Here is a 27,498-nt window from a genome sequence, read left to right as displayed (position 1 = left end):
TTCACCACTTCCCCACCTCCCGGATTCTCCAGTGGCCCTCAGCCCCCAGTTCAAAGCCCCTTCTCATGCACCGCCCCATTCCCCAACTGCTCTGATCTCTACAAGCTTTCAACCACTGACAGTCAGTCCTCCAGGTCTTTGTACCTTTTGTTCTACCAGGAACACTATTCGCTTTTGGACTGGAGAACGCCTACCCACCCATCAAAGCCCCAGCTCCAACGGCCCCCCTCCTCTGAGGAGCCTGTCCTGGTTCACTTGTCCACCCCCAGCTATCAGTTCCTGGGAGGGGGCTAGACTGGGAGGCACCTGTAAGTGGCAGATAGGGGCTCTCATTCGTGCCCCAAAGGGATTCAGGGGGCTACCCCTCAATTCCCCCTCTCCCACCATCGTGCAGAAGGGTACACGGAGACCCAGAAAGTGTGAGAGCCGCCTAGCAGCTCCCAGCAGGAAAAGGGAAGGGATGCTGTGTCTTGGCAGCCCGGAGCCCCTGCCCCTCCCTGCCTCAGTTTCCCGTTGTTTCAGAGAGTTTGAGGAGCCCCTCCCAGCCGCTGGGGATGGGGGTCGGGGGCTACCGAGGGGGCTCAGGAAGTGTGCGGCCGCAGGAATTCGGCGCTTCCAGGCCTTATAAGGACATTGGCGCTCCCGGCCAATCGGCGGGGGGGGGGCGTGGCGCCCAGCCCGGCCCCGCGGTCCCCGCCAGCGTCCGCCCCGTCCCGGCCCGCGCGCCCGGCCGCTCCCGCCAGCCATGAGCTCCACGCAGTTCAACAAGGGACCTTCGTACGGGCTTTCGGCCGAGGTCAAGAACCGGGTGAGTGGGGGGCGCGCCCCGGAGCCCCGCGGCCGCGGCCGTCGCGCCCTCGGTGCAGGCAACAAGCGGGGGCGCCCCGCCGGGCTCCCCCACGACGAGCGCGCAGTGCATTCACACCTGGGACAAGGGTCGCCTCTCCCTGGCCTCTGGGTGGTCTGGGGGGCGCTCCCTGGGGCTCCCCAAGTCTGGGGAGCAGTGAGGTCTGACATCTGGGGGAAGTGACCCACCCATCTCCCCAGCATCTAGGGGCAGCTGGGCCTAACCTCTTCCCCCAGTCCTCCTGCTCCCAGATTCCCCATCGCCCAGGCCTGGGCCCCTTGAAGGCTTCAAGGCCCAAGAATGCCTTGGGGGGCCTGGGGGACCCCGCAGCCCCTGCTTCTCCTCTCCTGGCCACACTTCTCCTTTTTTGGCCACTTAAGCTTCAGGAGGGGAAGGGGAAGGGGGGGGGTCCTGGTGTTTCTTTGAGAAGGGTGTGGGCCCCCCCACGGGAATTTCCCCAGCCTCTCTTACACCTGAGGGGGGGTGCCCTTAGGCAGCTAGTTCCCTTCTGCATCATCTTCCTCCCTAGCTGATGAAATTAAAGGGACACCAAGGGGGTTCCCTGAAGGTGGCCCTAAAAATGTGTGGATTTTGTAACCTGGAGGCATGAAATGGGATCGGGGAAGACACTTTTTAAGAAACCACTTGTGATTCTGGCTCAGAGAGGGGCAGACACTTCTGAAGGATCACACAGCAGGGGCTGGGGCATGCTAGGGAGGGGAGGTCCACCGCCTGACACCTAGGGCCCTCCCAGCTGGAGGGGGTGTCATCCTGCCCATCTCCTCCCCACACCCACCAGGCACCTGGGAATGTGGCCTCACCACCGGCTCCTGCCGGGAAGCCTGCCCAGGCACGCCAAGGGCACAGGCACCAGCCCTGCCAGCTTCTGCTAGGCACCTGCCACTGGTGATACCCCAGGGCCTACACACAGGGTGGGGGAGAATTTCTGCATGGCCCCTGTGAGCTCCTGGAAGCCATCCCGTCTGACAAGCCCTTTGGCAAAAGGGGAAGCCATGGCTTGCAGGAGCCAGGGTCCCCCAGTGAGCCCAGAGGCTCTGGACTCCTCACTAAACATGCTGCCCCACTCTGGGAAACTTGCGAAGGGTTGGATGTTGAGCCCACCTGTAACTGCACAGAGGCACTTCAGGGGTCCTGCTATGTGTGTGTGGCTCAGAGACGGTGTTGCAGTTGCCCAGAACTGCACAGCCTGCAAGTAGCAGAGCTGAGACTAGTACCTGGACCAGGGGGATCCAGTGCCTTGTGGCCCCTGGCTCCCCTGGGCAGTCTGGGCACCCCCACACCTGGGGCAGCGGAAGTGGGAGGGGGCAGGGCTCCTTGAGGGTGGGGCAGTTTCCGGAGATGAGAAGGGTGGGTGGGCAGGCAGGCAGGCTGCCACCTGCCCTGGCGGGGCTGAGGTGAGGCTGGAGGAACAGCCCGGCAGGCTCCCTGTTGCCGGGTCTCAGTCCTCCTGTCTGGCCAGCTTGCCAGGGCAGCTAAAGGGTCACACCCCAATTGGAAACCGGCTTCCTGTGGCTTCTGCCCACGCCCCGATCCGTGTTAACTGCCTAAGACGAGGGAGACCCGGAGACCTCCCTCCTCTGCCCCTCTGTGCCTCAGTTTACCCCTGGCTGGATGGCTCTGGGGCGGGCTCATGTCCAGCTGTCTCTCTGAGATTCTGAGGCCCTGCGATCCCTGCTGGGGGGTCTGGACCCGCCGGGAGCAGCTGGTCCCGATTTAGCAGGGGAGGCAGCAGGGGAGGCAGCGGCGCATTCCTGGCAGTTTGTGGTGTGCAGGAATGTGCCGAGGGCCCCGGGCAGATGGGGGAGGAAGCTGCGGGCGGGTGGGGTGGACAGGGCAGGCCAGGCACCTCTGCCCTGGACCCTGGCCTCTCCACCCCAGGAGCCGGAAAGGACAGGGCCCAGCTGGGCACGGCAGTGCGGCAGTGCTCCGGCCGCCTTTCTCATTCCTGGGGTGGATGGAGCCACCGTCTGGGCAGGGCTGCCCCTCCCCCCAGAGACCGTGGGAACTAGGGACAGGAGAGCAGGCGCCTTTGTCTCCTCTGTGCTGTGGGGTTCCTAGGCAGGAGCCAGGAAGTGAGGGCACAGCTCTGGAGACCCTTACCCAAGGAAGACCCTTACCCAAGGGAGACCCTTGCCCAAGGGAGATGGGAAAACTGAGGCTGAGAGACATGCAGGGAGGTGGGCGCAGAGCTGGGGGCAGGGTCGGGTCTGCTCCTGGGTCCTGCCGTCCCCCTGGGGAAAGGGCAGACTTTCTCATGGCACAGAGGAGGGCAGGGGACTCTTCAGCAGAAACACCCAGAGCTGCGCAGTCTGGTTGTGGACGGGGGGCAGGGAGGGATCCAGGAGCTGGCCCAGGCTGCCCGATCTCCCTGCATCTCCCCTGGGTCTCCCTGGGCCCAGCCATTCCCGCTTTCCTGGCCTTTGGTGCTCTGAGACGCTGCAGTGGGGAACAGGCAGTTGCGTGCTCCTGGGCAGTGGTGTGCGCTCATCTCACAGAGGACCTTAAGGATTTTCATGCGGCTCCCCAGTGACCGCAGAGACAGCACCGAGCAGGATGTAGGGGACTTGGACCTTAAGCAAGGACATACATCATGTAACAGGAGGTGGAGAAAAACGCTGGGAGAAAAATAAAGTTGGGTCAGAGAGACAGAGATATGAGGGGACCACTGTAGCCAGAGTGGTAAGGGGAGTCCTCCCCAAGGAGGTGACCTTCGATCTGTGGCTGGACTGAAGGGAGGGACGGAGTCAGGCAAACACTTGAGGCTGCAGTGACAGTACAGTGTGTGCAAAGGCCCTGAGGCAGGAACTAGCCTGGCAGGTTTGAGACACAGAAAGGTTTGGCAGTTCCTCAGTAAGTTAGACACAGAATTTCCACATGGCCCAGCAATTCCTCTGCTGGGTACACACCCAGGAGAATTGAAAGCAGGTGTTCAAACAAAACTTGCACACCCATGTTCACCACAGCACTATTCACAACAGTCAGAAGGTGGAAACAACCCAAGTGTCCATCAAGGATCAGTGAATAAACACAATGTGGTCCGTTCATGCAGTGCATACAGTGGAATATTACTGAGCCATGAAAAGGGACAAGGCTCTGACGCAGGCTACAACATGGGTGGACCTCGAGGACATTGAGCTCAGTGAGAGACATCAGACACAGGACACAGTGTGTGACTCCATTTATATGAAATGTCCAGAACAGGCAGATCCACAGAGATGGGACGTGGACTCACGGTTGTGGGGAGGGGTGGGGTGGCCCTGCTGGTGGGAAAGGGGAGGGTGGGCTTGGATGGGGTGAGGACCTCCAGGCTCCTCTGTGTCTTCTTGCCTTGGAGTCACGGGCCCCAGTCCATAAGGAGCCTTGGGGGCTTTCTCTGGGTGTCTCCTCGACCCAGCTCAGCCCTGTGCCCTTTGCCCTGCCAGCTCCTGTCCAAATATGACCCTCAGAAGGAGGCCGAACTCCGCAGCTGGATTGAGGGTCTCACTGGCCTCCCTATCGGCCCCGACTTCCAGAAAGGTCTGAAGGATGGGATTATCTTATGCACGTGAGTACATACACAGACAGGTGCTTTATCACCCTGACTGGCTGCACCCCACACGCTGTTTGAAGCTTGCTTTTCACTTGCTGAGTCTTGCATCTTTCTTTTTCTTGTCTTATTGCTTTGCTGAGGCTCTCTGGCAGGGGCATCCTCACCTTACTCCCTCCCTTTCTTGGTAGAATAAAAGTTTCCAGAGGCCTTTCCTTGTCGTATCCTATTCAAGCATCCTTCAAACATTCCCTGGTTTTGCCCATTAAACATTATAATGGAAACTCCCAGGTTCGCTCCCCAAAATCAGTGGTTCCGGGTTATACTCCCATACCGGCTATTGTCAGTGTTTGGCAGCTTTGCTTGTTCGGTGGGTGAAAGTCGCTTTATAAGAGGGGAGGCTGAGGCTCGGCGAGAGGTTTGCCCAGGAAGGCATGAGTGGCTGAGATTAGGACCCTGGTCTTTGGGGTTTCTCTGTGCTAAGGGAGATTCCTGTTCCCTTCCTCCCCAGACTCATGAACAAGCTGCAGCCAGGCTCAGTGCCCAAGATCAACCGCTCCATGCAAAATTGGCACCAGGTGAGGGACCGGTGGGATGGAGTTAGCATCCCACCTGACAGGTGGGTAGACTGAGGTCCACTCACCATCCCTCTCCTGCCCCCTCCCAGCTAGAAAACCTCTCCAACTTCATCAAGGCCATGGTCAGCTATGGCATGAACCCCGTGGACCTGTTCGAGGCCAACGACCTGTTTGAGAGTGGGAACATGACGCAGGTGCAGGTGTCTCTTCTGGCCCTGGCGGGGAAGGTAAGCCCCAGAGACGGGCAGCAACCTGCCCGGAGTCACACAGCAGGCGAGATGGCTGCAAATGTGTCCACGTTCTTTGTGGGTTGGAACAGAAATCAGGCAGAAGGAAAAGGGACTGGGTTGGAGTGTTGCAGGAACAGGGAGGGGGTTTTTATGTTGGGGGATTGTGCTCCAAATGGGGTTTTCAGAAACCCCCTGTGGCTGCCACGTGGGGAGTGCAGGCCAGGGGGGTGCTGGGAGCCAGTGTCCAGGTGAGAGGGGGACCAGAGTGGCAGGGGGGCTGGGTAGAAGGAAGTGGTGGAAGAGGGAGAGGGGGACAGGGCAGGACAACCCCAGAATTCTTGTTCTCAGCCCAGGAAGGCTGTTGCCTAAGGTGGGGTGGCCGGAAGCTCCATCACGGGCATGCAGAGTCCCCTGGAGCTGGACTTGGGGTCCCCGGCTGCCCATCTCTGATCCTCCCGCCTCCTCCCCTGCCAGGCCAAGACCAAGGGGCTGCAGAGTGGCGTGGATATCGGCGTCAAGTACTCAGAGAAGCAGGAGAGGAACTTCAACGACGCCACCATGAAGGCGGGCCAGTGCGTCATTGGGCTGCAGGTGCGGGTGGACCCTGGGGGCCCCAGCAGCCAGGGCAGGGGGCTCCCATGCAATCCCACCCCCTGGATCCCTGGGACCCCTTCAAGTCTGGGGGAGGGGCTGGAGGCCATTGGGGGCGGTGGCCTGATCTCTCCTGCCTACCTCCCTGCAGATGGGCACAAACAAATGTGCCAGCCAGTCAGGCATGACGGCGTACGGCACGCGGCGGCATCTCTATGACCCCAAGAACCATATCCTGCCGCCCATGGACCACTCAACCATCAGTCTGCAGATGGGCACAAACAAATGTGCCAGCCAGGTGGGCTCACCCCGTCCCCCCAGCCTGTCCCCGAGAGTACCTCCTGTTGAAAACCCCACTCTGGGTTTCCCTCCTCCCTCTCTGTCTCTGCAGCCTCAGCTCTTTTTCTGCCTTGCTGTGTGTCCCTGGGGAAGTTACTGCCTCACTCTGGGCCCTAGTTTCCCTCAAGGATTGCCAGAAGGTCCACCCAATTCTGATGTTTTTAGATCCTGCAATTCCCAGGTTTTCTGCCATATGGAATGTATCAGTGTGAATGTTCTGGAGACCCCCAGGAGGCCTCAGCTGCCGTCAGGAGGAGCTTCCTGGCTGGCAGGGAGAGAGCTGGACCCAGACATTCCTGGTTCCAGATGGTCAGGGCTGAGACAGGGGAGAGGGTCCCTGATAATGAAGGTTCACGCTCAGCATAGAGTCATAAAGGAGGGGGTGTCCAAACAAAGCTTGGGGGGACCACCACAGTTAGGCACCCTGAGGGCAAAGGCGAGGCAGAGGGAAATGGTGTGGGAATTCAAGAAAGGTCCCCTCTTCTGTCCGGCCTGACGATACTCTCTCCTCCCTCTCTAGGTGGGCATGACAGCTCCTGGGACCCGGCGGCACATCTATGACACCAAGCTAGGCACTGACAAGTGTGACAACTCCTCCATGTCCTTGCAGATGGGCTACACGCAGGGTGCCAACCAGAGCGGCCAGGTCTTTGGGCTGGGCCGGCAGATATATGATCCCAAGTACTGCCCACAAGGCCCGGCAGCTGATGGGGCCCCACCAGGTGCCGGTGACTGCCCAGGTCCCGGCGAGGCCCCGGAGTATCCCCCCTACTACCAGGAGGAGGCCGGCTACTGAGGCACCCATGCATGCTGTCTCTCCACATCATCATCCTATCTGGGTTTTTGGGTTTTTCTGGGTTTTCGTCTTTTTTTTTTTTTTTCTCTTAACATGTTCAGTGCTGCCAACCGAGGGTCTGTGGGCGACTGGGTGGGATCAGGCCGCAGATCCCACCTGCCTTGCAGGACTGAGCCACCAGGCTGAGGGCGAAGGGGCTGTATCCAGATATGTGTGGGGTGGGGCTAGGGGTGGTCCCTGCCAGGGGACAGGCAGGTGGTGGGCTGAGCCCAGCCAGGCTGAGCTGAGCCGTGTGGGGCAGGAGAGACCTGCACAGGGAGGGGAACTGGCCCCCAAATGGTTTCCGGTTTCAACTCCTTCTCTTCCCTTTTGTCTACCAATCAGTTTGTGGTTTCTGTACCCACAGAAGTTTCAGGAAGTTTTAACAAAAGAAAAATATTTTTTTTTCCAAGGGAATGGGGCGGGGATGGTGGAGGGGTGCTGGGAAGTGGGTCCCCTGGGAGGCAGCCAGGCCACAGTCCTAAATTATTTTAGGATCCTGAGCAACTGGATTTCCTTAGGACCCTCAGGCCAACAACCCTGAGCTGGCCCAGGGACCCCGTGGGGAAACTGAGGCCCATGCAGGACAATGGAGTTCTGAGTGGTTAAAGCAAAGCCAGACCCCCTCCCCAAACTCCTGCCTCCACCCCCTGTGGAGCCTCATTAGGGTTTTTTTTGTTTGTTTGTTTGTTTTGAGACAGAGTCTCAGTCTCACCCTGAGTGTAGCGCAGTGGCATCATTGTAGCTCACTGCAAACTCCAACTCCTGGGCTCAGGCGATCCTCCTGCCTCAGCCTCCCCAGCTGCTGGGACTACAGGCTCCAGCCACTGTACCCCCCTCCCCCGCCCACCTAATTTTTCTATTTTTAGTAGAGGCACCTGCCTGGGCCTCCCTGCGTGCAGGGATTACAGGCCTGAGCCACTGCACCAGGCCCTCAGTAGGTTTTAAAGAGCCCCCAGCTCCCTTCTCCCCTTTCTAACCTGTGTCTCGCTTGCCAGTATTGGACGGGACCCCCACCCAGGCCCCGGGACCATGAGATAATGTGAAATACCGACTGTGGACCAAATGCAATAAAAACCTCTCTTTTTAGAAAAGAAGTGTCTGAGAGCTGTAGTGGAACTTAACCTTGGTGGGGAGGGGGCTGTTTTGCTTTGGTCTTTTCTGGGGCCCTGCGGGATAAGGGGGTGGGGGGCAAAGAGAAACAGTAGCCTTGGGAGAGGGAGAAGCTGAGGCCCAACTGACTCCAGGTTGAAGGGGTGATTCCAGGGGCCAGGACCAGGGTTAAGGTAGGAGGCTGGGCTACCACCAGTTAGGAAGGAAGGGGGCGTCCCCAGCTACATCCCACACCCTGGTCCAGTCAGCTCTGGCTTCACCATCAAACTTCCAGGCCTTTGCTTGTCCCTGTCTCAGCCTGGAGTTCCCTCCTTGTCGAACTTCTATTCACCCTCAAAGCCCCACCTCCTCAAAGTCCCCACACATGTTGCGTCTTGCTCTCCCAGCACCGTCAGAGCTATGGGTCCACACGCTCTCCTTTCATCCTCACTTCATCCTGAAGTGTCCCCTGGCCCGAAGCATTAGTGGGGTTGCCATTATGACCCAAGACTCTAGTGTTAGAATGTTGGGGGCCCCTGCCCCCTCTGCCATCGCCTTGCCCGTCGTGGGAACCAAGGAATGTTTGTGGAGGGGCGAATGAACCAATAATGATTCTGGTCGAACCCCCATTCTACAGATGGACAAATAGAGTCCCGGAGTCTGAGAGCGAGGCTGCCCCAGGGACAGTGGGGAACAGTATTGCAAGCTGTTATGCAGTAGGAACATGGCCTGGCTCCCCAAGGACGGCCTAGCCTCGTACCCGTAGGCGGGTCCGCTGGGACCAGCCGGGCGCCTCGTCACCCCACCGTGATGCAGCAAGAGGCGCGCGGTCTCTTTAAGAAAACCGGCTCCGCGCGGCCCTACTGTGATCCCACCTCCTCCTTCGGCTCCCGCGGCTCCGGCGGGGCCGAGCGATGAGTGGCGGGCACGGCGGCCAATAGCAGCGGGCGGAGGCGGGGCCGGGCCCGGGCGCGGCCGGGGCGCGGGGATGCTGGGGCTTGTCCGCAGCCGAGGGGCGCCGCGCCCGCCGCAGGGTTCCTCTTAAAGGAGCCGCTCTCTCCGGCCGCTGCCGGGCGGAGGGAAGGCGGCAAGAGCTAGGTGGGGTCCCGGAACGGTGAGAGGGACCCGGAGAGGGAGGAAGGCCCGAGACTCGGGAATGCAGGGGTAGGGGGTGGGAGGGAAGCGAGCTCCCGGGAATTAGGGGGTCCAACCCTAACCTGCCCTCCCATTCCTCAGGGTGAGTGTTGGGGTCAGGAGAGCTGAACGCTAATTCTCAAGAACCCGGACACCTAGGTCCCTTGGGGGAGGGCCTTTGGCAACATACAGCTGCAGCCCCTCTCCCCGTTAGCACCCCTCCAAGCCCCCCGCCCCATTTTACAAATGGGGAAACTGAGGCTGTTCCCCCATATCCTAAATCCCACCTGATGTAAAGGAAAGAGTCCTGGCGTGGGGGTCGGGGTCCTAGGTACTGGTTCCAGCCTGGGTGGATGACCTTCAGCAACTTCCTGCCCCTCTGGCAGACTCAGTTTCCCCATCTATGCCAAGGAAATGCCGAGATCAGAAATTGCTGGTTCCAGGAGCTTCTATCCCTGCCCCTTCTCCTGGGTCTTGTCCTTCTGAGCGATCAGTGACACAGAGGGGTGGGCAGAGCTGGGGCCCTGCCTCCTGCCGTGTGGCCGCCTGTCTCCCTGGAAGCCCGGGCTTGCTTTCATGGGCCCCTGTAAGGTGGGGTGATGGTGTAGCACTTCCAGCCAAACGTGTGACATGTTTGTTGCTGTTGTCTCTGGGGAACAGTGAGGGGGTCAGGGATAAGGCTGCGGGGGTGGGGCCAGGACTTGGAAGAGGCCTCCAGGTGGGGCTGGGGGTGGAGCTCAGTGACAAGGTGTTAAGCCAAGGCTCCACCTCCCGGAGGATTAGAGGCCAGCCTTCCAGACCTTCCAGACCCCAAGCCTGCGGGGAGGCAGTCCTGACAGGGGTGGCTTTGGGTAGGGCTCCCACTGGCTTACTTCACCCCCCCACCCCCGTCTGCCTCACTCTAATCAGAGCTTCCAGGAACCCTGCACAGTGGGATAAAGGAATGAGGTTCAGAGAGGGGCAGGCAGTTGCCCACAGCCACACAGCATGTCCTCAGCCTCTCTGTCCTGACCTCTCTGCCCTGTTCCCTGTCCAGTTCCACCATGGCCTTCTGGACACAGCTGATGTTGCTGCTCTGGAAGAATTTCACCTATCGCCGGAGACAGCCGGTAATGCCAGGCCAGGGTGGGGCAGGCCAGCTGGCACCTCCCCCCACCGCTGTCCCCCACCATCTCCTGCCTTTTCTCTCTGCTAGCTCCAGCTCCTGGTCGAGTTGTTGTGGCCTCTCTTTCTCTTCCTCATCCTGGTGGCAGTGCGCCACTCCCACCCCCCGTTGGAGTACCATGAATGTAAGCTCCCTTAGGGGGGAGGCAGATGGGTCAGCCCATGCACAGGGACCCCCAGTATGCGGTGCTGAGTGTGAGCTAACTCTTTGTGGCTGGAGGTGTGCAAGCTGGGGGAGGGGGTGGTCAGACCATGGGGGCTCCTCTTTCCACAGGCCACTTCCCCAACAAGCCTCTGCCATCTGCGGGCACCGTGCCCTGGCTCCAGGGCCTCATCTGCAATGTGAACAACACCTGCTTCCTGCACCCAACGCCTGGCGAGGAGGCCGGGCTGCTCAACAACTTCAACGACTCCCTGTGAGCAGAGGCAGTGGGTGCAGGCCTGCAGGCTTGGGGTGTGGCAGTGCCCCCTGGAACCCCGCCTCCTGCCCTCCCTCTGTCCCTAGGGTCTCCCGGCTCCTAGCTGATGCCCGCAGTGTGCTGGGGGGCCCCAGTGCCCACAGGACGTTGGCTGGCCTGAGGAAGTTGATGCCCATGCTGAGGACCACACACAGCACAGGTGAGCAGGGCGGAGTCCCCTGGCAAGGCTGAGCTCTGAGCTTAGACTCTCTGGCTTTGAAATGGGACAGGGAGGGGGTGGGGTGTCTCAGGCTAAGGAGGGTGGAGGGGGTGTCTAACCTTGTGCCTGCCTGTATTCCTCTCCCAGCCCGACCTCCACAGAGCCACCAACCCCAGGAGCAACCTTCACTGCCCACTGAGCTGCTGGCGTCACTGCTGCAGGGGGTGAGGCAGAGCGGGGTGGGGAGGGGTGGGACCAGGCTGACTTCCTGGGATGCTGCTCACAGGAGGTCCCGGCACTGCCCCATCCCCGGCCAGCTGCCTCCCCTCCCTTGGCCTCTGACTGCAGCCTTTAGGGCTTTGCTTGGGCAGCCCATGGCACCTGTCTGTGCCCGGACAGCCTGTGTCCGGCCTGGTAATGAAGACTCCAGTCCATGAGACCCTGTATGAGTCCATGTACCTCTCAGAGCCTCAGTTTTCCTATTTGCAAAATGGGGGCAGTGATAGTATGAGCCACCTGGGAACTGGGCAGAGAGTTTGACCCCTAGTGAGCCCTCAATCAAGGTCATTGTCATTTTTGTCCGGTTCTTTCTCCCCAGGAATCCCTGGAGTCTGCGCTGAGCCAAGCCCAGGAATCCCTGGGCAGCTTTGTGGAGGCAGCTGAGGACCTGGCCCAAGAGGTAATCCTCAACCCTGCCAGGAAGCAATAAGGGCAGGCTGCCTGGGTGGGGTGGTGATAGGGCAGCCCCAGGCACTTCCCTTGGGCAGGTTTTCAGGGTGCTCCTGGCACGGTGCCCACCTGGGTTAATGTGAAGGATTGGAGGTGGGGTCAGGTGCAGTGGCTCACACCTGTAATTCCAGCACTCTGGGAGCCAGTGGCGGGAGGATCCCTTGAGGTCAGGAGTTCGAGACCAGCCTGAGCAAGAGTGAGACCCCCCCACCCCATCTCTACTTTAAAAAATAGATAAATTAGTGGCTACTAAAAATAGAAAAATTAGCTGGGCGTCCTGGTGCACGCCTGTAGTCCCAGCTACTTGGGAGGCTGAGGCAGGACAATGGCCTGAGCCCAGGAGTCTGAGGTTGCAGTGAGCTATGATGATGCCACTACACTCTACCCAGGGCAACAGAGCGAGACCCTGTCTCTAAAAGAAAAGGGGTTGCAGGTGGGATTGTGCAGAGGTGTCACTCGCGCCCTCTGGTGGCCTCTCTCTAGCTCCTGGCGCTGCCCAGCCTGGCGGAGCTTCGGGCACTGCTGCGGAGACCCCAAGGGACAGGTGGCCCCCTGGAGTTAGTGTCAGAAGCCCTCTGCAGTGCTAGGGGGCCCAGCAGCCCAGCAGGCCCCTCCCTCAACTGGTACGAGGCTAGTGACCTGCAGGAGTTGGTGGGGCCGGAGCCAGCATCGGCCCTGCCCGACAACAACCTGAGTGAGTGACTGACCTTGGTTTTCCCCATCTGGGGTGGGGTGGGGGCATGGGGGCGGGGCTTCATGGCTCCCTCACCCCAGGCCCCGCCTGCTCTGAGCTGATTGGAACCCTGGGGAACCACCCGCTGTCCCGCCTGCTCTGGAGGCAGGTGAAGCCACTGCTCCTGGGGAAACTGCTGTTTGCACCTGACACACCTTTCACTAGACAGCTCATGGCAGAGGTGAGGGCGGCTGCGTTGCTGGGGTGGAGAGGGGCCTGGCCAGAGCCCACACGACACCCTCAGGCCAGGTGGGTCAGGGCCAGGTGGGAGGGCCCCAGAAGCTGGGCTTTATAGAAGTCTGCCAGACGGCAGAGGGCCCAGCTCCCGCAAAGTCTCAGAGGAGGTGTGCAGGGGTCCTCAGAAGGTGGAGGGTCATGAGTGGGCAGGGCCTGGGTTGACCTTGTTACCCACCTTCCTGCAGGTGAACCGGACCTTCGAAGAGCTGGCTCTGCTGAAGGACGTCCAGGAGGCCTGGGGCATGCTGGGACCCCAGATTTTCACCTTCATGAACAACAGTGCTAATGTGGCAGCGCTGCAGGTGAGGTGGGGCCAGGATGGGGGCTTGGCTTTGGAGGGGTTCCTGTCCGGGGCAAGGATGTGGGGTCCTCGGTGAGGAGGGCAGACAGGCCCGGGGGATGGGAAGGAGGGCTCGATGCAGAACCTCCCCTTCACCTGCAACCCTCCAGAGGCTCCTGATGGTGCAGGAAAAAAGGAGGAGGCAGCCAGCCCCTGGAGGCCCCGACCACGGGGAGGCCCTGCGATCCTTTCTGGACCCTGGCCATGGTGGCTACAGCTGGAGGGACGCCCATGCTGATGTGGGGCGCCTGGTGGGCACACTGAGCCATGTGATGGAGGTGAAGGGGCCCTGCACTTAGGGACCTCTGTCTGATGAGGGAGGCAAGCCCTGTCCCAGGGAAAGCCCGAGCATGGAGACACCTGGGCTTCATTGAGGTCTGGGGGGAGGCAGGCCCCCAAGGTCCCGGGAGGGGAGGGGTCCGATGGGCGGGCAGACGTCAGCGCCTCCAACTCAAGCGCCCGCCCCGCAGTGCGTGTCCCTGGACAAGCTGGAGGCAGCACCCTCGGAGGCAGCTCTGGTGTCGCGGGCCCTGCAGCTGCTCGCGGAGCGCCGTTTCTGGGCCGGGGTTGTCTTCTTGAGGCCTGAGGATCCCCCGGACTCGGACCCGGTAGAGAACCCAGCCCCAGGCCCCGGCCCCGGCCACCTACGCATCAAGATCCGCATGGACATTGACGTTGTCACCAGGACCAATAAGATCAGGGACAGGTGGGGGCAGGGCCTGGGCGGGGGGGGCGGGGGGCAATGCTAGTGGGAGGGGCCTGGGAGCACTCAGCCAATTGGAGACCGAGATAGCAGGAACCTGGGTCGGACAGAGGCATGGTAGGCGGAGCCCAGGGCTCCTTAGACCGACTGGGGTTCATGAGAGGCGGGGCCTATGCGCGTGAGAGGTGGGGCCAAGGACATGGGACACAGTTGCCGGTTGTGTGCGCTGGGGCCGAGGACGTGGAGGGCGAGGCAGAGCTTGTAATTGAGCCCTCAGGATAAAGACAGAGCTACGGTTGGGAGAAGCAGGGTTGGGCGAGTTTCCAGTCCTTCCCTGCAGCCGACCATCGCGCTCCTCTCACAGGTTTTGGGACCCAGGCCCGGCCGCGGACCCCCTGACCGACCTGCGCTACGTGTGGGGTGGCTTCGTGTACCTGCAGGACCTGCTGGAGCGTGCAGCCGTCCGCGTGCTCAGCGGTGCCGCCCCCCGCGCCGGCCTCTACCTTCAGCAGATGCCCTACCCGTGCTACGTGGACGACGCGTGAGCCCCCTCTGCACTCCTTCCCCCAGCGGCCAGGTCCCAGGTCTTATGGTGGGGCCCGGGCTCTGCTTGGAACATTTGTGCAGTCAAGGCTGCAGACCACTTGCTGGTTTAGGGGAACTACTCCGTGTGACCTGTCGCTGGAAGAGCAGGGGTCCCCGAGAGCCTGGGGTCTCCGGGCACAGGGAGAACCTGGCCTGCGCTGACAGCTGGAACCCCGAGTCTGGACCAGGGGTCCGAGGAGGAGGGAGGCGAATCTCCATGACCCACTGATCCTTAAGATCCTGGGATAGGGGCCGGGCGCGGTGGCTTATGCCTGTAATCCTAGCACTCTGGGAGGCCGAGGCGGGCGGATTGTTTGAGCTCAGGAGTTCGAGACCAGCCTGAGCAAGAGCAAGACCCCCGTCTCTACTAAAAATAGAAAGAAATTATATGAACAGCTAAATACATATATAGAAAAAGTTAGCCTGGCATGGTGGCGCATGCCTGTAGTCCCAGCTACTCGGGAGGCTGAGGCAGGAGGATCGCTTGAGCCCGGGAGTTTGAGGCTGCTGTGAGCTAGGCTGACGCCATGGCATCTAGCCCGAGCAACAGAGCGAGCCTCTGTCTCAAAAAAAAATAAATAAATAAAAACAAAAACCAAAAGATCCTGGGACAGGAACGGTCCAGTTAGATGGGGGTTGTGCGGAGGGTCTCTGGCCTCCACTCCAGCTGTCCCTCGTCCAGGTTCCTGCGCGTGCTGAGCCGGTCACTGCCGCTCTTTCTGACGCTGGCCTGGATCTACTCGGTGGCGCTGATGGTGAAGGCCGTGGTGAGGGAGAAGGAGACTCGGCTGCGGGACACTATGCGCGCCATGGGGCTCAGCCGCACCGTGCTGTGGCTGGGCTGGTTCCTCAGCTGCCTGGGGCCCTTTCTTCTCAGCGCCGCGCTGCTGGTGCTGGTGCTCAAGGTGAGTGTGCCTCTGCCTCCCGGCTGCAGAATGGGTACGCTGGGAGTGATCCACAGGAGGCGTAGGTGCGCGCCTCCGGGCCAATCCAAGCGCCCAACCTTGAGTTCCCCTTGCCTTCCGCAGCTGGGGGATATCCTCCCCTACAGCCACCCGGTCGTGGTCTTCCTGTTCTTGGCGGCCTTCGCAGTGGCCACGGTGGTCCAGAGCTTCTTACTGAGCACCTTCTTTTCCCATGCCAACCTTGCAGCGGCCTGCGGCGGCCTGGCCTACTTCGCACTCTACCTGCCCTATGTGTTATGCGTGGCCTGGCGGGACCGGCTGCCTGCAGGCGGCCGCGTGGCTGCGGTGAGGGTCAGGTCGGGCCTGGTGAGGGACGCCCCAGGTCGCAGCCACTGGCTGACCCGTCCTCTCCTGCCCACAGAGCCTGCTGTCGCCAGTGGCTTTCGGCTTCGGCTGCGAGAGCCTGGCACTGCTGGAGGAGCAGGGTGAAGGCGCGCAGTGGCACAACGTGGGCACTGGGCCCACGGCAGACATCTTCAGCTTGGCCCAGGTCACTGGCCTTCTGCTGCTGGACGCCGTGCTCTATGGCCTCGCCACCTGGTATCTGGAGGCTGTGTGCCCAGGTGGGCCATTTGGCACCTGGAGGCCGGTTCCCTTATGAAGGGGTGGGGCTTCCTGGCACATGCCCGCATGGGAGGGGCGGGGCCTGGGCAGGTGGGCGGGGTTTCCTGGCCACCTCCTACCTGGATGCCTGATTCCAGGTGTGTGGCCTGAAGCCTGCAACCCTTGGTAGGGTTGAGCTCAAGGATAACCGAGTGCGCCTTTCCTCCCAGGCCAGTACGGGATCCCTGAACCATGGAATTTTCCCTTTCGGAGGAGCTACTGGTGTGGGCCTCCAGCTCCCAAGGGTCCTGCCCCTTCCCCTGCCCCACAGGACCCAAAGGGTGAGGCCTGACGTGGCTTAACAGCCGCTTCCCAGTTTGGAACCCCCAGTGTCCCCCAAAACGAGATTCCACAGATCCCAGTGCCCTGGACATCCCCAGCTCCCCAGGCCCTGAATATACTGTAGTCCCCTGGGACCCCCTAACTCCTATAGGCCCCAGCCTGACAGGTCCCCGATTCCACAGACCAGCTCTAACCGACTTCCAGACTCCCAGCTACCACGGACCCCCAGCGCTCTGCGGCTGAGCCTGCACCCTCCCCTCTCCGCAGTGCTGGTGGAAGAGGCGCCTCCCGGCCTCAGTCTTGGAGTTTCTGTTCGGGGCCTGGAGAAGCGCTTTCCAGGCAGCCGGCAGCCAGCCCTGCGTGGGCTCAGTCTGGACTTCTACCAGGGACACATCACGGCCCTCCTGGGTCACAATGGGGCTGGCAAGACGACCACACTGTGAGCGGCTGGACCCTCTCCTCCCTTCTGCTCCCTGGGGCCTCAGCTTCCCCATGTTCAATGTGAAAGGCATCTGGGGGCGGGACCTGCAGTCCACTTTGCGTACACAATAGGCAGGCAATAAGTATTTTCTCTGAGCCTCAGTTTCCCTTCCATGTAAAATGGGGACATACCTCCCCTTTGGACTAGGCATACAATAGGTGCCCTGTAAAGGCTAGTGTCCCTTCTCTCGATGAAGGGGGCTGCTCTGAGACTCTTGTACCCCCAGGTCCATCCTGAGTGGTCTCTTCCCACCCAGCGGTGGCTCCGCCTTTGTCCTGGGCCATGACGTCCAGTCCAGCATGGCAGCCATCCGGCCCCACCTGGGCATCTGCCCCCAGTACAACGTGCTGTTTGACATGTGCGTCTTGGCAGGCCTGGGGTGCAGTGGTGGGAAGGGGCAGGCCCCTGCCTGCCACGTTAGCCACTCTACTTTGCACCCGTGGCCACAGGCTGACCGTGGGCGAGCACGTCTGGTTCTACGGGCGGTTGAAGGGTCTGAGTGTGGCTGCTATGGGCCCTGAGCAGGACCATCTCCTGCAGGACGTGGGGCTGGTCCCCAAGCAGTATGTGCAGACTCGCCACCTCTCCGGTGAGCCCACCCTCCAGGGAAGTCACTTTCATAGGGGAGGGAGCTGGGACATTATCCCAAGGGTGGCAGGAAGCCAGAGGACATATCTAGGGGGCCCAGGAGAAGCCAGGTACTGAGGTCCATTTGGATAGGCAGTCCTGCCAAGGCTGGGCAGGTCACACTGAGATGCTCCACCCTTGGCCCCTCCCAGGTGGGATGCAGCGGAAGCTGTCTGTGGCCATCGCCTTTGTGGGGGGCTCTCACGTTGTAATCCTGGACGAGCCCACAGCTGGTGTGGACCCTGCTTCCCGCCGCAGTATTTGGGATCTGCTGCTCAAATATCGCAAAGGTAAAAGTTGGGGGTTCCCCTGGTTTCTGCTTGAGGGGCCAGAAAATGTTTCTGATAAGGAGGTGCTAGGGATGGGGTTTTGAGGGATGAGTAGGAGTCTGCTACATGAGGCAGGCAACTCCTGGCAAAGGCCACAGCTTGGGTAAAGACCTGGTGGTCCCCATCCCCAGGTCGCACACTGATCCTCTCCACCCACCACCTGGATGAAGCCGAGCTCCTGGGAGATCGCGTGGCAGTGGTGGCAGGTGGCCGCCTGTGCTGCTGTGGTTCCCCACTCTTCCTGCGTCGTCACTTGGGCTCTGGCTACTACTTGACATTGGTGAAGGGTCCCCTGCCCCTCACCACCAGTGGGAAGGTGAGAGCTGGCCTTCTGACCCCTGACCCCTGAGGCTCTGTCCAGCCCGATGGCCAAGCCAGTCGGTGCCTCGTTACCTGCAGGGTGACACTGACTGGGAGGACACCGTGCACGCCAGACAGGAACGGAAAACTGACAGCCAGGCTGGTGAGGGCAGGTGGGAGACCCCAAGGGAGGGGCCAGTGGGGTGGTGGTAGCTTAACTCAGGACAAAAGCGCATCAGAGACCCAGACTAGATCCCTGATCCCCAACCCTGGGCTGAGCCCAGAGACAAGCCTACCTCTGACCTCTAACCCTGGTCAATCCCTCCCTCAAGTTCTTACCCCTGACCTCTGCCTGCAGGGACAGTTCCCTCATGGGTCACCCAGGCCCCTTCCCCAGGGAGACTGGGATGGGAGGGGCAGGGCAGGACCGGGGGCTCCTGGGTCTGCAAGGGTCCCCTGAAACCCCCTCTGTTCGCCCAGGTGCACCCCAGCTGCTGGCCCTGGTGCAGCGCTGGGTGCCCGGGGCACGGCTGGTGGAGGAACTGCCACACGAGCTGGTGCTGGTGCTGCCCTACGTGGGTGCCCTCGACGGCAGCTTTGCTGAGCTCTTCCGGGAGCTGGACAGGCGGCTGGGGGAGCTGCGGCTTGCCAGCTATGGGATCTCGGACACCAGCCTCGAGGAGGTGTGGGGCTGGGTGGTGGTTGCGGGGCCAGGAGGAGGGCTGCCTGGAGGAGGTGGAGTTTTGAAGGATGAATAGAAGTTTGTTTATCTAGAGCATTCCAGGGAGTAGTCATGGTACAGGAAGAAGTTTGGAGGCTTATAAGTCTCCTGGGGAGGCCTGCGGGACCCATGGTGGGTGAGGGGTTGGGGACTCTTGAGTTCCCTCCTGGGAGTGCCCAGCCTCTGAGCCCCCTGCTTCATCTCCTCAGATCTTCCTGAAGGTGGTAGAGGACCATGCGGTGGACACAAAGGCAGAGGGTGTGGCTGCATCTCCTTGACCGTTGACCCCTGACCTCATTCCCGTGTTGGGCCTGAACCCTTGACATGGGCCCTGACCCCAGGCTAAACGCTAACCCTGACCCTAATGGCCCCACAGACGGCGGCAGTGAGCAGCACCCACATGTGGGCATTGCTGCCCCAGGCACCACCATGAGGCTCAAGATGCCTCCGGAAGAGTCTGCCCTGGAGAACGGGGAGCTGGGTGAGTCCCTGCCCCCTGGCCAGTGGCCCCTTCTCGTGTGGCACAAACACTGACCCTCCCATCCCCCACAGCTGGGCCAGTGCCAGAGACCCAGGCCCTGCAGGGCTCTGGAACAGATGCTGTAGGTCGGGTACAGGGCTGGACGCTGACTTGTCACCAGCTCCGGGCCCTGCTCCTCAAGCGCTTCCTGCTTGCCCGCCGTAGCCGCCGTGGCCTGTTCGCACAGGTGAGGGGGGCTCGGCACCAGGGGTGTTGTGCTTGGGAGTCCCTGAGGGCCTGTTCTCCACCCTGGCCATGCATGCAGTGGCCTAATTCAATTGCTTGACCCCATGTGGTGGGTCCCCAACCCTGACTGCAGTGATTGAGGGCACTGGGGAGCCATGGATGGTTCTAGAGCAGGAGCAAGGATGAGTGCAAGCACACTTGGAGAGTTGGTGGATGCAGCAGGTAATGGGCCTGTCCCCCAGATTGTGCTGCCCGCCCTCTTTGTGGGCCTGGCCCTGGTGTTCAGCCTCATCATACCTCCTTTTGGGCACTATCCGGCTCTACGGCTCAGTCCCACCATGTATGGCACTCAGGTGTCCTTCTTCAGGTGGGTGCAGAGGAAAGGGGCTTGTTGCAGGAGGGCTGGGCACCTGTGGGCACAGCCCTGACCCTGCACTTCCCCCCATACAGCGAGGACGCACCCGGAGACCCTGCACGAGCCCACCTGCTCGCGGTGCTGCTGGGGGAGGCAGGACTGGAGGAGCCCCCCCTGCATGATAGCTCCCACAGGTGAGGGCCCACCTGCCCGCACCTTGCCCCTCTCTGGCCTAGGGTTCCCCATCTGGGCTCTGGCCAGTGGGCCTGAGGGGTGCCTGGAACATCTCCTGTGCCCACCTGGGGGCTGGGAGTCCCCACATTTCAGGGAGCCCCCAGAATCTGGGCACCCACAGCCACGTGCCTTGACCCCACAGGGCCCCTGAGTGCGCAGAACCCCTCCCCTGCCAGTTCTTGGTGCCCGAAATTCCCGCCAGCGTGGCCAAGGTCTTGGCCGGTGGAAACTGGACCCCAGAGTCTCCGTCCCCAGCTTGCCAGTGTAGCCGGCCTGGCGCTCGTCGCCTGCTGCCTGACTGCCCAGAGGCTGCCGGGGGGCCGCCTCCGCCCCAGGCAGTGACCAGCTCGGGGGAAGTGGTACAGAACCTGACGGGCCGGAACCTGTCCGACTTCCTGGTCAAGACCTACCCACGCCTGGTGCGCCAGGGGTGAGCTGCTGCCCTGGGGCTCAGATTGCTGGGCCATAGCATGGGTCCTCTGCTGGGCTTGGGGGCGCTGGTCTGTCCTAAAGGAGGTGGGGAGGACGTCCAGCATGGGGGCCTTCCAAGGGCCCGCCACGGCTCATCTCCTGTTGTTTGTCTCTGGGGCACCTCTCCCCATCTCTCTCCCCATCTCTCTCCTCCAATCCCTGTCTCTCTTGGCTTCTGCCTGTCTCTGTCTGTCTCTCTCTCTTTTTTTTATTATTATTTTATATCATCTTATTGTTATGGGGGATACAGAATTGCAGGTTACATACGTTGCCCATGTACCGCCTTTCCCCCCATGTCTGTCTCTCTTGCAGCCTGAAGACTAAGAAGTGGGTGAACGAGGTCAGGTGAGGAGGGGCCTGGCTTGGGGTCCCCTGCCCCAGTTCCATTCACACCCCCTGCCTGCCCACAGGAAGCTCTCCCAGGACCCCCATCTCAGGCCCTCAGCTGCCCCCTCCCTGCCCGCCTGCTGCCACAGGTATGGAGGCTTCTCACTGGGTGGCCGAGACCCAGGCCTGCCCTCGGGATACGAGGTGGGCCGCTCTGTGGAGGAGCTGCGGGCACTGCTGAGCCCCCCACCTGGAGGGGCCCTTGCACGTGTCCTGAACAACCTCACAGCGTGGGCTCATGGCCTGGATGCTCGGGACAGCCTCAAGGTGGGAATTGGAGGTGGCAGGCGGGCAGCTGGTCAGAGCCAGTTCCAGCCCTCTTGCCCAGACCTTGCAGCCCTGACTCCCCACCCCAGGTCTGGTTCAACAACAAAGGCTGGCACTCCATGGTGGCCTTTGTCAACCGAGCCAACAACGCACTCCTACATGCTCACCTGCCTCCAGGCCCCGCCAGCCGTGCCCAAAGCATCACCACGTTCAACCACCCCTTGAACCTCACCAAGCAGCAGCTATCTGAGGTTGCACTGTGAGTCCTTTGGCCCCATGTTCCCTCCCCTGACTCAATCTCTGTTGTTTTGAGTGGTGGGAGCTGGATTTGAACTCTGCCACATTCACCATGTAAAGAGAACATAAACTGCCCCTCTCCTGGCCAGGGTAAGGGGACATTATCAGGCTCAGAGGGTCACAGCCTCCCCAAGCAGCCTGCACGTCCTTGTCCCAGCAACCTTTATCCTACCAGGGACCTGTACAGCCCCTCCTGCCAAACAACAGCCACCCCCATCCCTAAATGACTTGTGCCATCTCCCCCACCAGTGCCCAGCCCTGTAGACCTTTGCATGTTCAGCTCTGCCCTCAGCAGCCCACACACTCTCACCCTACAACGGCCCTCATGCCCTTGCCTCCAGGATGGCCTCATCTGTGGATGTCCTCGTCTCCATCTGTGTGGTCTTTGCCATGTCCTTCGTCCCTGCCAGCTTCACCCTTGTCCTCATCGAGGAGCGTGTCACTCAAGCCAAACACCTGCAACTCATAGGGGGTCTGCCCCCCACCCTCTACTGGCTCAGCAACTTTCTCTGGGACATGGTGCGGGGGCTTCTTGGAAGGGTGGGAGCCTAGCCGCTGCTTGCCACTGTCCCTTCTAGCCCCTTCTGGGCAGGGGCTTGTCCAAGACAACTTGAGTGAGGTCTTAGGGACTGTGGGAGACATCATGCTCTCCTACCCAAAAAGCAGGGAGGCCAGGGTGGGGCACAGGGCTGAGGGTGGCTGTCCCTGCCCTTTCACATTGATGAGGGTAACTGCCATCTCTAATGCAGTGTAACTACTTGGTGCCAGCGTGCATCGTGGTGCTCATATTTCTGGCCTTCCAGCAGAAGGCATACGTGGCCCCTGCCAACCTCCCTGCTCTCCTGCTATTGCTACTACTGTACGGGTGAGGACCCCAGTCCCTCAGGGCATGTCTTACTTCTTCCACTCCTGTCAAATGCTGTTGAGGGAGAATAGGACACTACAGCAGCTCCCAAAGAAAGGATATGGAGGTGACCCCATTTGGGATCTAATTTAGTGGTATGCCAAGGTGGCCTTAAAAGCTCATCTTGTGCGGATTCACATTAATAGAGACATAAGGCACAGAAGATGAGAAGGGATATCTGTATTTCTCTCAGGGTTGCTCAGTCTGAGTAGTTACCCCAATGACTCTTATTGTCCCCTCAGCTGGTCCATCACACCACTCATGTACCCAGCCTCCTTCTTCTTCTCCGTGCCCAGCACGGCCTATGTGGTGCTCACCTGCATCAACCTCTTTATTGGCATCAATGGCAGCATGGCCACCTTCGTGCTTGAACTCTTTTCTGATCAGGTGGGGTGCTGTGAGGCTGGGGCTCGGGCTGGGTTGGGGTATTGGCCTCAGCTCCTGACCCACCTCCCTCTTTCTGCCATTGAACAGAAGCTGCAGGAGGTGAGCCAGATCTTGAAACGGGTCTTCCTTATCTTCCCCCACTTCTGCCTGGGCCGAGGGCTCATTGACATGGTGCGGAATCAGGCCATGGCTGATGCCTTTGAGCGCTTGGGTGAGAACTTCCTCTTGGGTGGGGCAGTGGCTGCAGACAGCTAGCGCCCTTGGAAGTACTGACCTAGAGTCAATTATACAGGGTGGAGACAAACAGTCACCAAGGAGAGAACCAGGAGTTTTAGGTGGCCCCACGGTTGAACTATGTTAGAAGTACAATAAAGCAGCCATAAAAGCTAATTCTATCTTGGGTCATGTCATAAGAGATCTAAGTCTGTAAACAATAGAAGTGGTAATACCTCTGTTTTCCATGCCAATTAGACTCCATTGAGTGGCCTATCTAATTCTTGTTCCTTTCCCTTAAGAATCCTGGTGACCTGGATGGAGAGGGGGCCAGAAACCAAGCCTCCTCAAGAACTCAATCCCTCCTTCCTATCCCCACAGGAGACAAGCAATTCCAATCACCCCTGCGCTGGGAGGTAGTTGGCAAGAACCTCTTGGCCATGGCGGTACAGGGGCCTCTCTTCCTCTTCTTCACTCTCCTGCTGCAGCACCGCAACCACCTCAGGCCTCGGTCAGTGAGGACCAAGGGGAGAGTGTCAGGGGCCAAGGACCTACTTTAGGCCCATTCATGTCTCTGTCCCCAGACCCAAGCTGAGGTCACTGCCACCCCTGGGAGAGGAAGATGAGGATGTGGCCTATGAGCGGAAGCGGGTGGTCCAAGGGGCTACCCAGGGGGATGTGTTGGTGCTGACGAACTTGACCAAGGTAGGTGTGGCTGGGTAGAGTTCTGGGTGGGGGCTCCCAGTGGCCCACCCACCTTTCTCAGGGACCTGAACCCCTTCCAGATATACCACGGGCAGAGGATGCCAGCTGTTGACCGCCTGTGCCTGGGGATCCCCTCTGGTGAGGTGAGTCCGGGGTGGAGGCCTGGTGCAGGGGCAGTGAGAGAGTACCCGACTGCATGCCCCACTGCCATTTACTGAGGACCTTCTGTATGCCCACCACCCTTTACTGAGTACCTACACGTACCTACTGTCCTTTATTGAGCGATTATTGTGCATTTACCATCTTTTATTGAGCACCTGGGTGCCAATATTTGAGCTCCTATTTTGAGCCTACAAACCTTCATTAAGCACCTACTGCATGCTAACACTTATTGAATACCCAGTGTGCTCACCAAAGAGGTGTATCAAATACCACCTGTGTTGATCAGGTTCTATCAAGCACCAATGGTACCAAGCCCCTAGTGTATCCATATCAAGCACTTGCTCACAGCTGATGTTTATTAGGCACCTGCTTTTATCAGGTGCATTTATCAAGCACCTACTATGTGCATGTCTTACTGCTTCCACTCCTGCCAAATGCTGTTGAGGGAGACAGGACACTACAGCACACAACTAATTTGTTGTGTGCCATTTATTGGCCACCTGCTAGGAGCCAGCCAGTCCACATCTACAGATACACATTATGTTAGCATAAATTGAATAATTACTAAGTACCTACTGTGTACTAGGCAACCTCTCCACCACCTTTTGCTGACTGTGCAGCCAGCCTGAGTATTCACTGGGTTCCATTGTTCAGTGGGTACCCACTGAATGCCAGGAAACCTTTGGAAATCTCATGCCCTCTGTGTATGACCTTTATGGGATACTCACTGTGTGCCAGGATGTATTAAACACATCCTGTGTGCCAAAAACCGATCCCTGCTGAATGAAAGCTGTATGCCTGCCCACATACACCCATATCTGCCTAGGGCTCCCCCCCAGCCCACAGCCCTCCGTGCAGAAACTCAGAAAGCAGCTGTGCTGGAACAGGGCCTGGGGCCTTGCTGAGTGCCATTTGGGGCCTACCCACAGTGTTTCGGGCTGCTGGGCGTGAACGGAGCAGGGAAAACGTCCACGTTTCGAATGGTGACCGGGGACATGTTGCCCAGCGGGGGTGAGGCCGTGCTGGCAGGTCACAGGTGAGGGGGCTCTGGGTGGGGACAGGGTGGGAGCTCAAGCCATTGTTCTTCTCCTTCCCATGCATGGACTGGGCCCACTGCCCATCACCAGTGGGATCCCTGAGACCCCTGTACCCCAACACCTGGGCCAGGCCCTGAGACACCCCTGTCCCTTACCAGAGTAGTCCTGAATGGGTGCACCCTGAGACCCCTGAGTTTGCCCGCAGTATGGCCAGGGACTAACCAGTTCTCTGAGCCCCTGTACCCCACCCCCCAGTGTGGCCCAGGAACCGGCTGCTGCCCACCGCAGCATGGGCTACTGCCCTCAGTCTGACGCTATCTTCGACCTGTTGACTGGCCGCGAGCACCTGGAGCTGTTCGCGCGCCTGCGGGGCGTCCCTGAGGCGCAGGTGGCCCAGGTGAGCCCACCTCGCCCCACACGCGGGCCTCCCCGGGCCCGCCCACCCTTAACTTTCCTTAGCCACGCCCCTAAGCCTACGCTCTCGGCCTTGGCTTCCCCTCACCCCAACATTTGCAATGGTCCACGGACCCCTCTGGCTGCACCTTGCCCCTCCCCCTCTACTCCTCCCGCGGGGACCCTGCCCATTGGCTCTGTCGCGGCTTCCAGCCGAGGGCTTCACGCCTTCCCTGCCCACTTCTCCTCACTCTGGCCACCCCCAGGTTGCAGCCCTGCGCGTTTCACCTGACCCTCCACCTTCACCCTCGTCCTATCCTTGCCCTGGCCCGCCCAGTCCCCACTCTGGCCCGCCCCTGCTCACGCTGGCCCCTCCCGTCCTCGCGGGCCCCGCCCCACAGACAGCAAGCTCCGGCCTGGCGCGCCTGGGCCTCCCACGGTACGCGGACCAGCCTGCGGGTACCTACAGCGGAGGGAACAAACGGAAGCTCGCGACGGCCGTGGCACTGGTTGGAGACCCAGCTGTGGTCTTTCTGGTGCGTGGAGGCGGTGCCTGGGATGCGGTGGGGCCGGGGACAGAGGCGCTGCCGGACTCATGGCAGTCCTCCCTTCCCAGGACGAGCCGACCACAGGCATGGACCCCAGTGCGCGGCGCTTCCTCTGGAATAGGCTCCTGGCCGTGGTGCGGGAGGGCCGCTCGGTGGTGCTCACCTCACACAGGTGGGCTCCGCGCCACATGCTCAGGGCCATGGGTCAATGTGATCCAGGCTCTGGAGAGACAGGTGGAGCAGGCCCCAGCAAGAGGCCGTCCAGACAGGGAGGTCCTGACCCTGGTGGGGCGAGGGTGCCAGCGCCTAGGGTGTAAGGACACAGGGAGGTGCCATCTGTCCCCAGGAACAGAGCAGGTCTGGGACCAGCGGGAAACGTTCTGAACAGAAAGGGGGTCTGGGCCCGGTGGGTGAGGGTCCCTGGCTGCCTGGCCAGGGGCAGTGCGGTGCCAGGCACAGGTGGCCCAGGCCTCACCGAGCCCGTGGTGCTGCGCCCTGACAGCATGGAGGAGTGTGAGGCGCTCTGCACGCGTCTGGCCGTTATGGTGAATGGGCGGTTCCGCTGCCTGGGCAGCGTGCAGCACCTCAAAGGCAGGTGAGCGGGGTGGGGCGTCAAGGCAGGTCTGGGGACATGTAGGCTGAGGGTGGAGGCCAGACGTTGGGCCTTGAGAGGCGAATTTGGTTCCCACTGGAGAGGTAGCCAGGATCATGGATGGTCCGGGAAAGGTGAACGAGGGTCTAGGGCGTGAATTTAGAAGGTGTAATCAGGTGTGCATGGAGGTGGAGCCAGGAGAGGTGAGTGCGGGTCGATGGGTGGAGTTAGAGGAGGGCTTGGTGAGTGGGCGTGGCCTGAGCAGGGCACAGTCATAGGCATATGGTGGGTGTGGTTAGAGGGCATGTGGGCGGGGCCATAGAATGCAAGGGGTGGGGCCATATGTGACAAGTGGGGTGATGGCTAGAGTAGGTACACCTGTGGGACCGGAACCAGAGTCCAGCAGGGTGGGTGTGGGCGGGGTTAGAGTGGCCGTTGGTTCAGTGGAGGTGTGGCCAGGAGACGAGAAGTGGGGGTTACTGGGCAGAGGTGGGTGGGGCCGAAGGGTGAAGTGAGGCGGGACCTGGGAAAGGCCCAGTCCGGCAGCTCTGGCCTCTCGCTCCAGATTCGGGGCCGGCCACACGCTGACCCTGCGGGTGCCGGCTGAGCGGTGCCAGCCGGCAGCGGCCTTTGTGGCGGCGGCGTTCCCAGGGGCCGAGCTGCGCGAGGCGCATGGTGGCCGCCTGCGCTTCCAGCTGCCCCCGGGAGGGCGCTGCGTCCTGGCGCGCGTCTTTGGAGAGCTAGCGGCCCACCGCGCGGAGCACGGCGTGGAGGACTTCTCCATCAGCCAGACCACGCTGGAGGAGGTGACCGCAGCGCCCGTGTGCCCGTTGGGAAGGGGACATGGGGCGCAGGCCCGTGGGCTGACTGTCCCCTCTGGACCATCCACCTGCCAGGTCTTCCTGTACTTGTCCAAGGACCAGGGGAAGGACAAAGAGGACCAGGATGAGCAGAAGGAGGCAGGAATGGGGGTGGACCCTGTGCCAGGCCCACAGCGCCCCAGCCGGTTCCTGGATGACCCCAGCATGGCTGAGACCGTGCTCTGAGCCTCCCCTCCACTGCCGGGCTGGTGGGAGGCCCTGAGGGTGGCAAAGGCAGGACTCAGGCTCCCAGGGGGGCCACTGCCCTGGAGGAAATAAAAATACTGGCTCGGAGCATGGTGGCGAAACGGTGTGCATGTGTGTCCATCTGCCAGGCTACACACGGGTCCACATGCAGCTGTCTGCACAC

At 60.8% G+C, this 27,498-nt stretch overlaps 2 protein-coding genes across 4 annotated transcripts; both read left to right on the top strand.

The window, feature by feature from the left end:
- Positions 1–727: 727 nt before the first annotated feature.
- On the top strand, positions 728–7,000 carry CNN2 (calponin 2). 3 transcript variants are annotated; one of them, XM_069456609.1, is made up of 7 exons: positions 728–808; positions 4,291–4,412; positions 4,906–4,972; positions 5,062–5,166; positions 5,677–5,793; positions 5,945–6,091; positions 6,653–7,000. In XM_069456609.1, the coding sequence occupies exons 1-7, from the start codon at positions 746–748 to the stop codon at positions 6,926–6,928; spliced, it is 897 nt and encodes a 298-aa protein (XP_069312710.1). In that variant the 5' UTR covers positions 728–745; the 3' UTR covers positions 6,929–7,000. The 3 variants fall into 3 exon arrangements, with proteins under 3 accessions (XP_069312710.1, XP_069312700.1, XP_069312718.1); XM_069456599.1 differs by having other exon boundaries at positions 5,062–5,199; XM_069456617.1 differs by lacking the exon at positions 5,677–5,793 and having other exon boundaries at positions 5,062–5,199.
- A 2,137-nt stretch (positions 7,001–9,137) lies between these two features.
- ABCA7 (ATP binding cassette subfamily A member 7) lies at positions 9,138–27,382 on the top strand. Its single transcript, XM_069456586.1, is given in 47 exon segments — positions 9,138–9,173; positions 10,230–10,302; positions 10,389–10,482; positions 10,632–10,773; positions 10,863–10,989; positions 11,137–11,199; positions 11,574–11,654; positions 12,188–12,398; positions 12,479–12,618; positions 12,860–12,976; positions 13,125–13,292; positions 13,485–13,720; positions 14,082–14,258; positions 14,985–15,207; positions 15,331–15,552; positions 15,629–15,830; positions 16,041–16,151; positions 16,420–16,591; positions 16,860–16,991; positions 17,083–17,222; positions 17,413–17,550; positions 17,721–17,966; positions 18,340–18,572; positions 18,820–18,868; positions 18,987–19,091; positions 19,163–19,317; positions 19,559–19,683; positions 19,767–19,865; position 19,908; positions 20,082–20,335; positions 20,689–20,721; positions 20,853–21,030; positions 21,120–21,289; positions 21,669–21,846; positions 22,077–22,192; positions 22,474–22,618; positions 22,706–22,829; positions 23,213–23,342; positions 23,416–23,536; positions 23,617–23,679; positions 24,628–24,734; positions 24,991–25,132; positions 25,530–25,664; positions 25,745–25,848; positions 26,179–26,271; positions 26,834–27,074; positions 27,165–27,382. Coding segments are annotated over 46 exon segments (6,459 nt in total). The 5' UTR covers positions 9,138–9,173; positions 10,230–10,236; the 3' UTR covers positions 27,315–27,382.
- The last annotated feature ends 116 nt before the right edge of the window (positions 27,383–27,498 follow it).

Source organism: Eulemur rufifrons, chromosome 2 (genome assembly GCF_041146395.1).
Source record: "Eulemur rufifrons isolate Redbay chromosome 2, OSU_ERuf_1, whole genome shotgun sequence".
Taxonomy (NCBI): domain Eukaryota; kingdom Metazoa; phylum Chordata; class Mammalia; order Primates; family Lemuridae; genus Eulemur; species Eulemur rufifrons.
The sequence above is the reverse complement of the archived record's forward strand: the minus strand, read 5'-3'. Positions and strand labels throughout refer to the sequence as shown.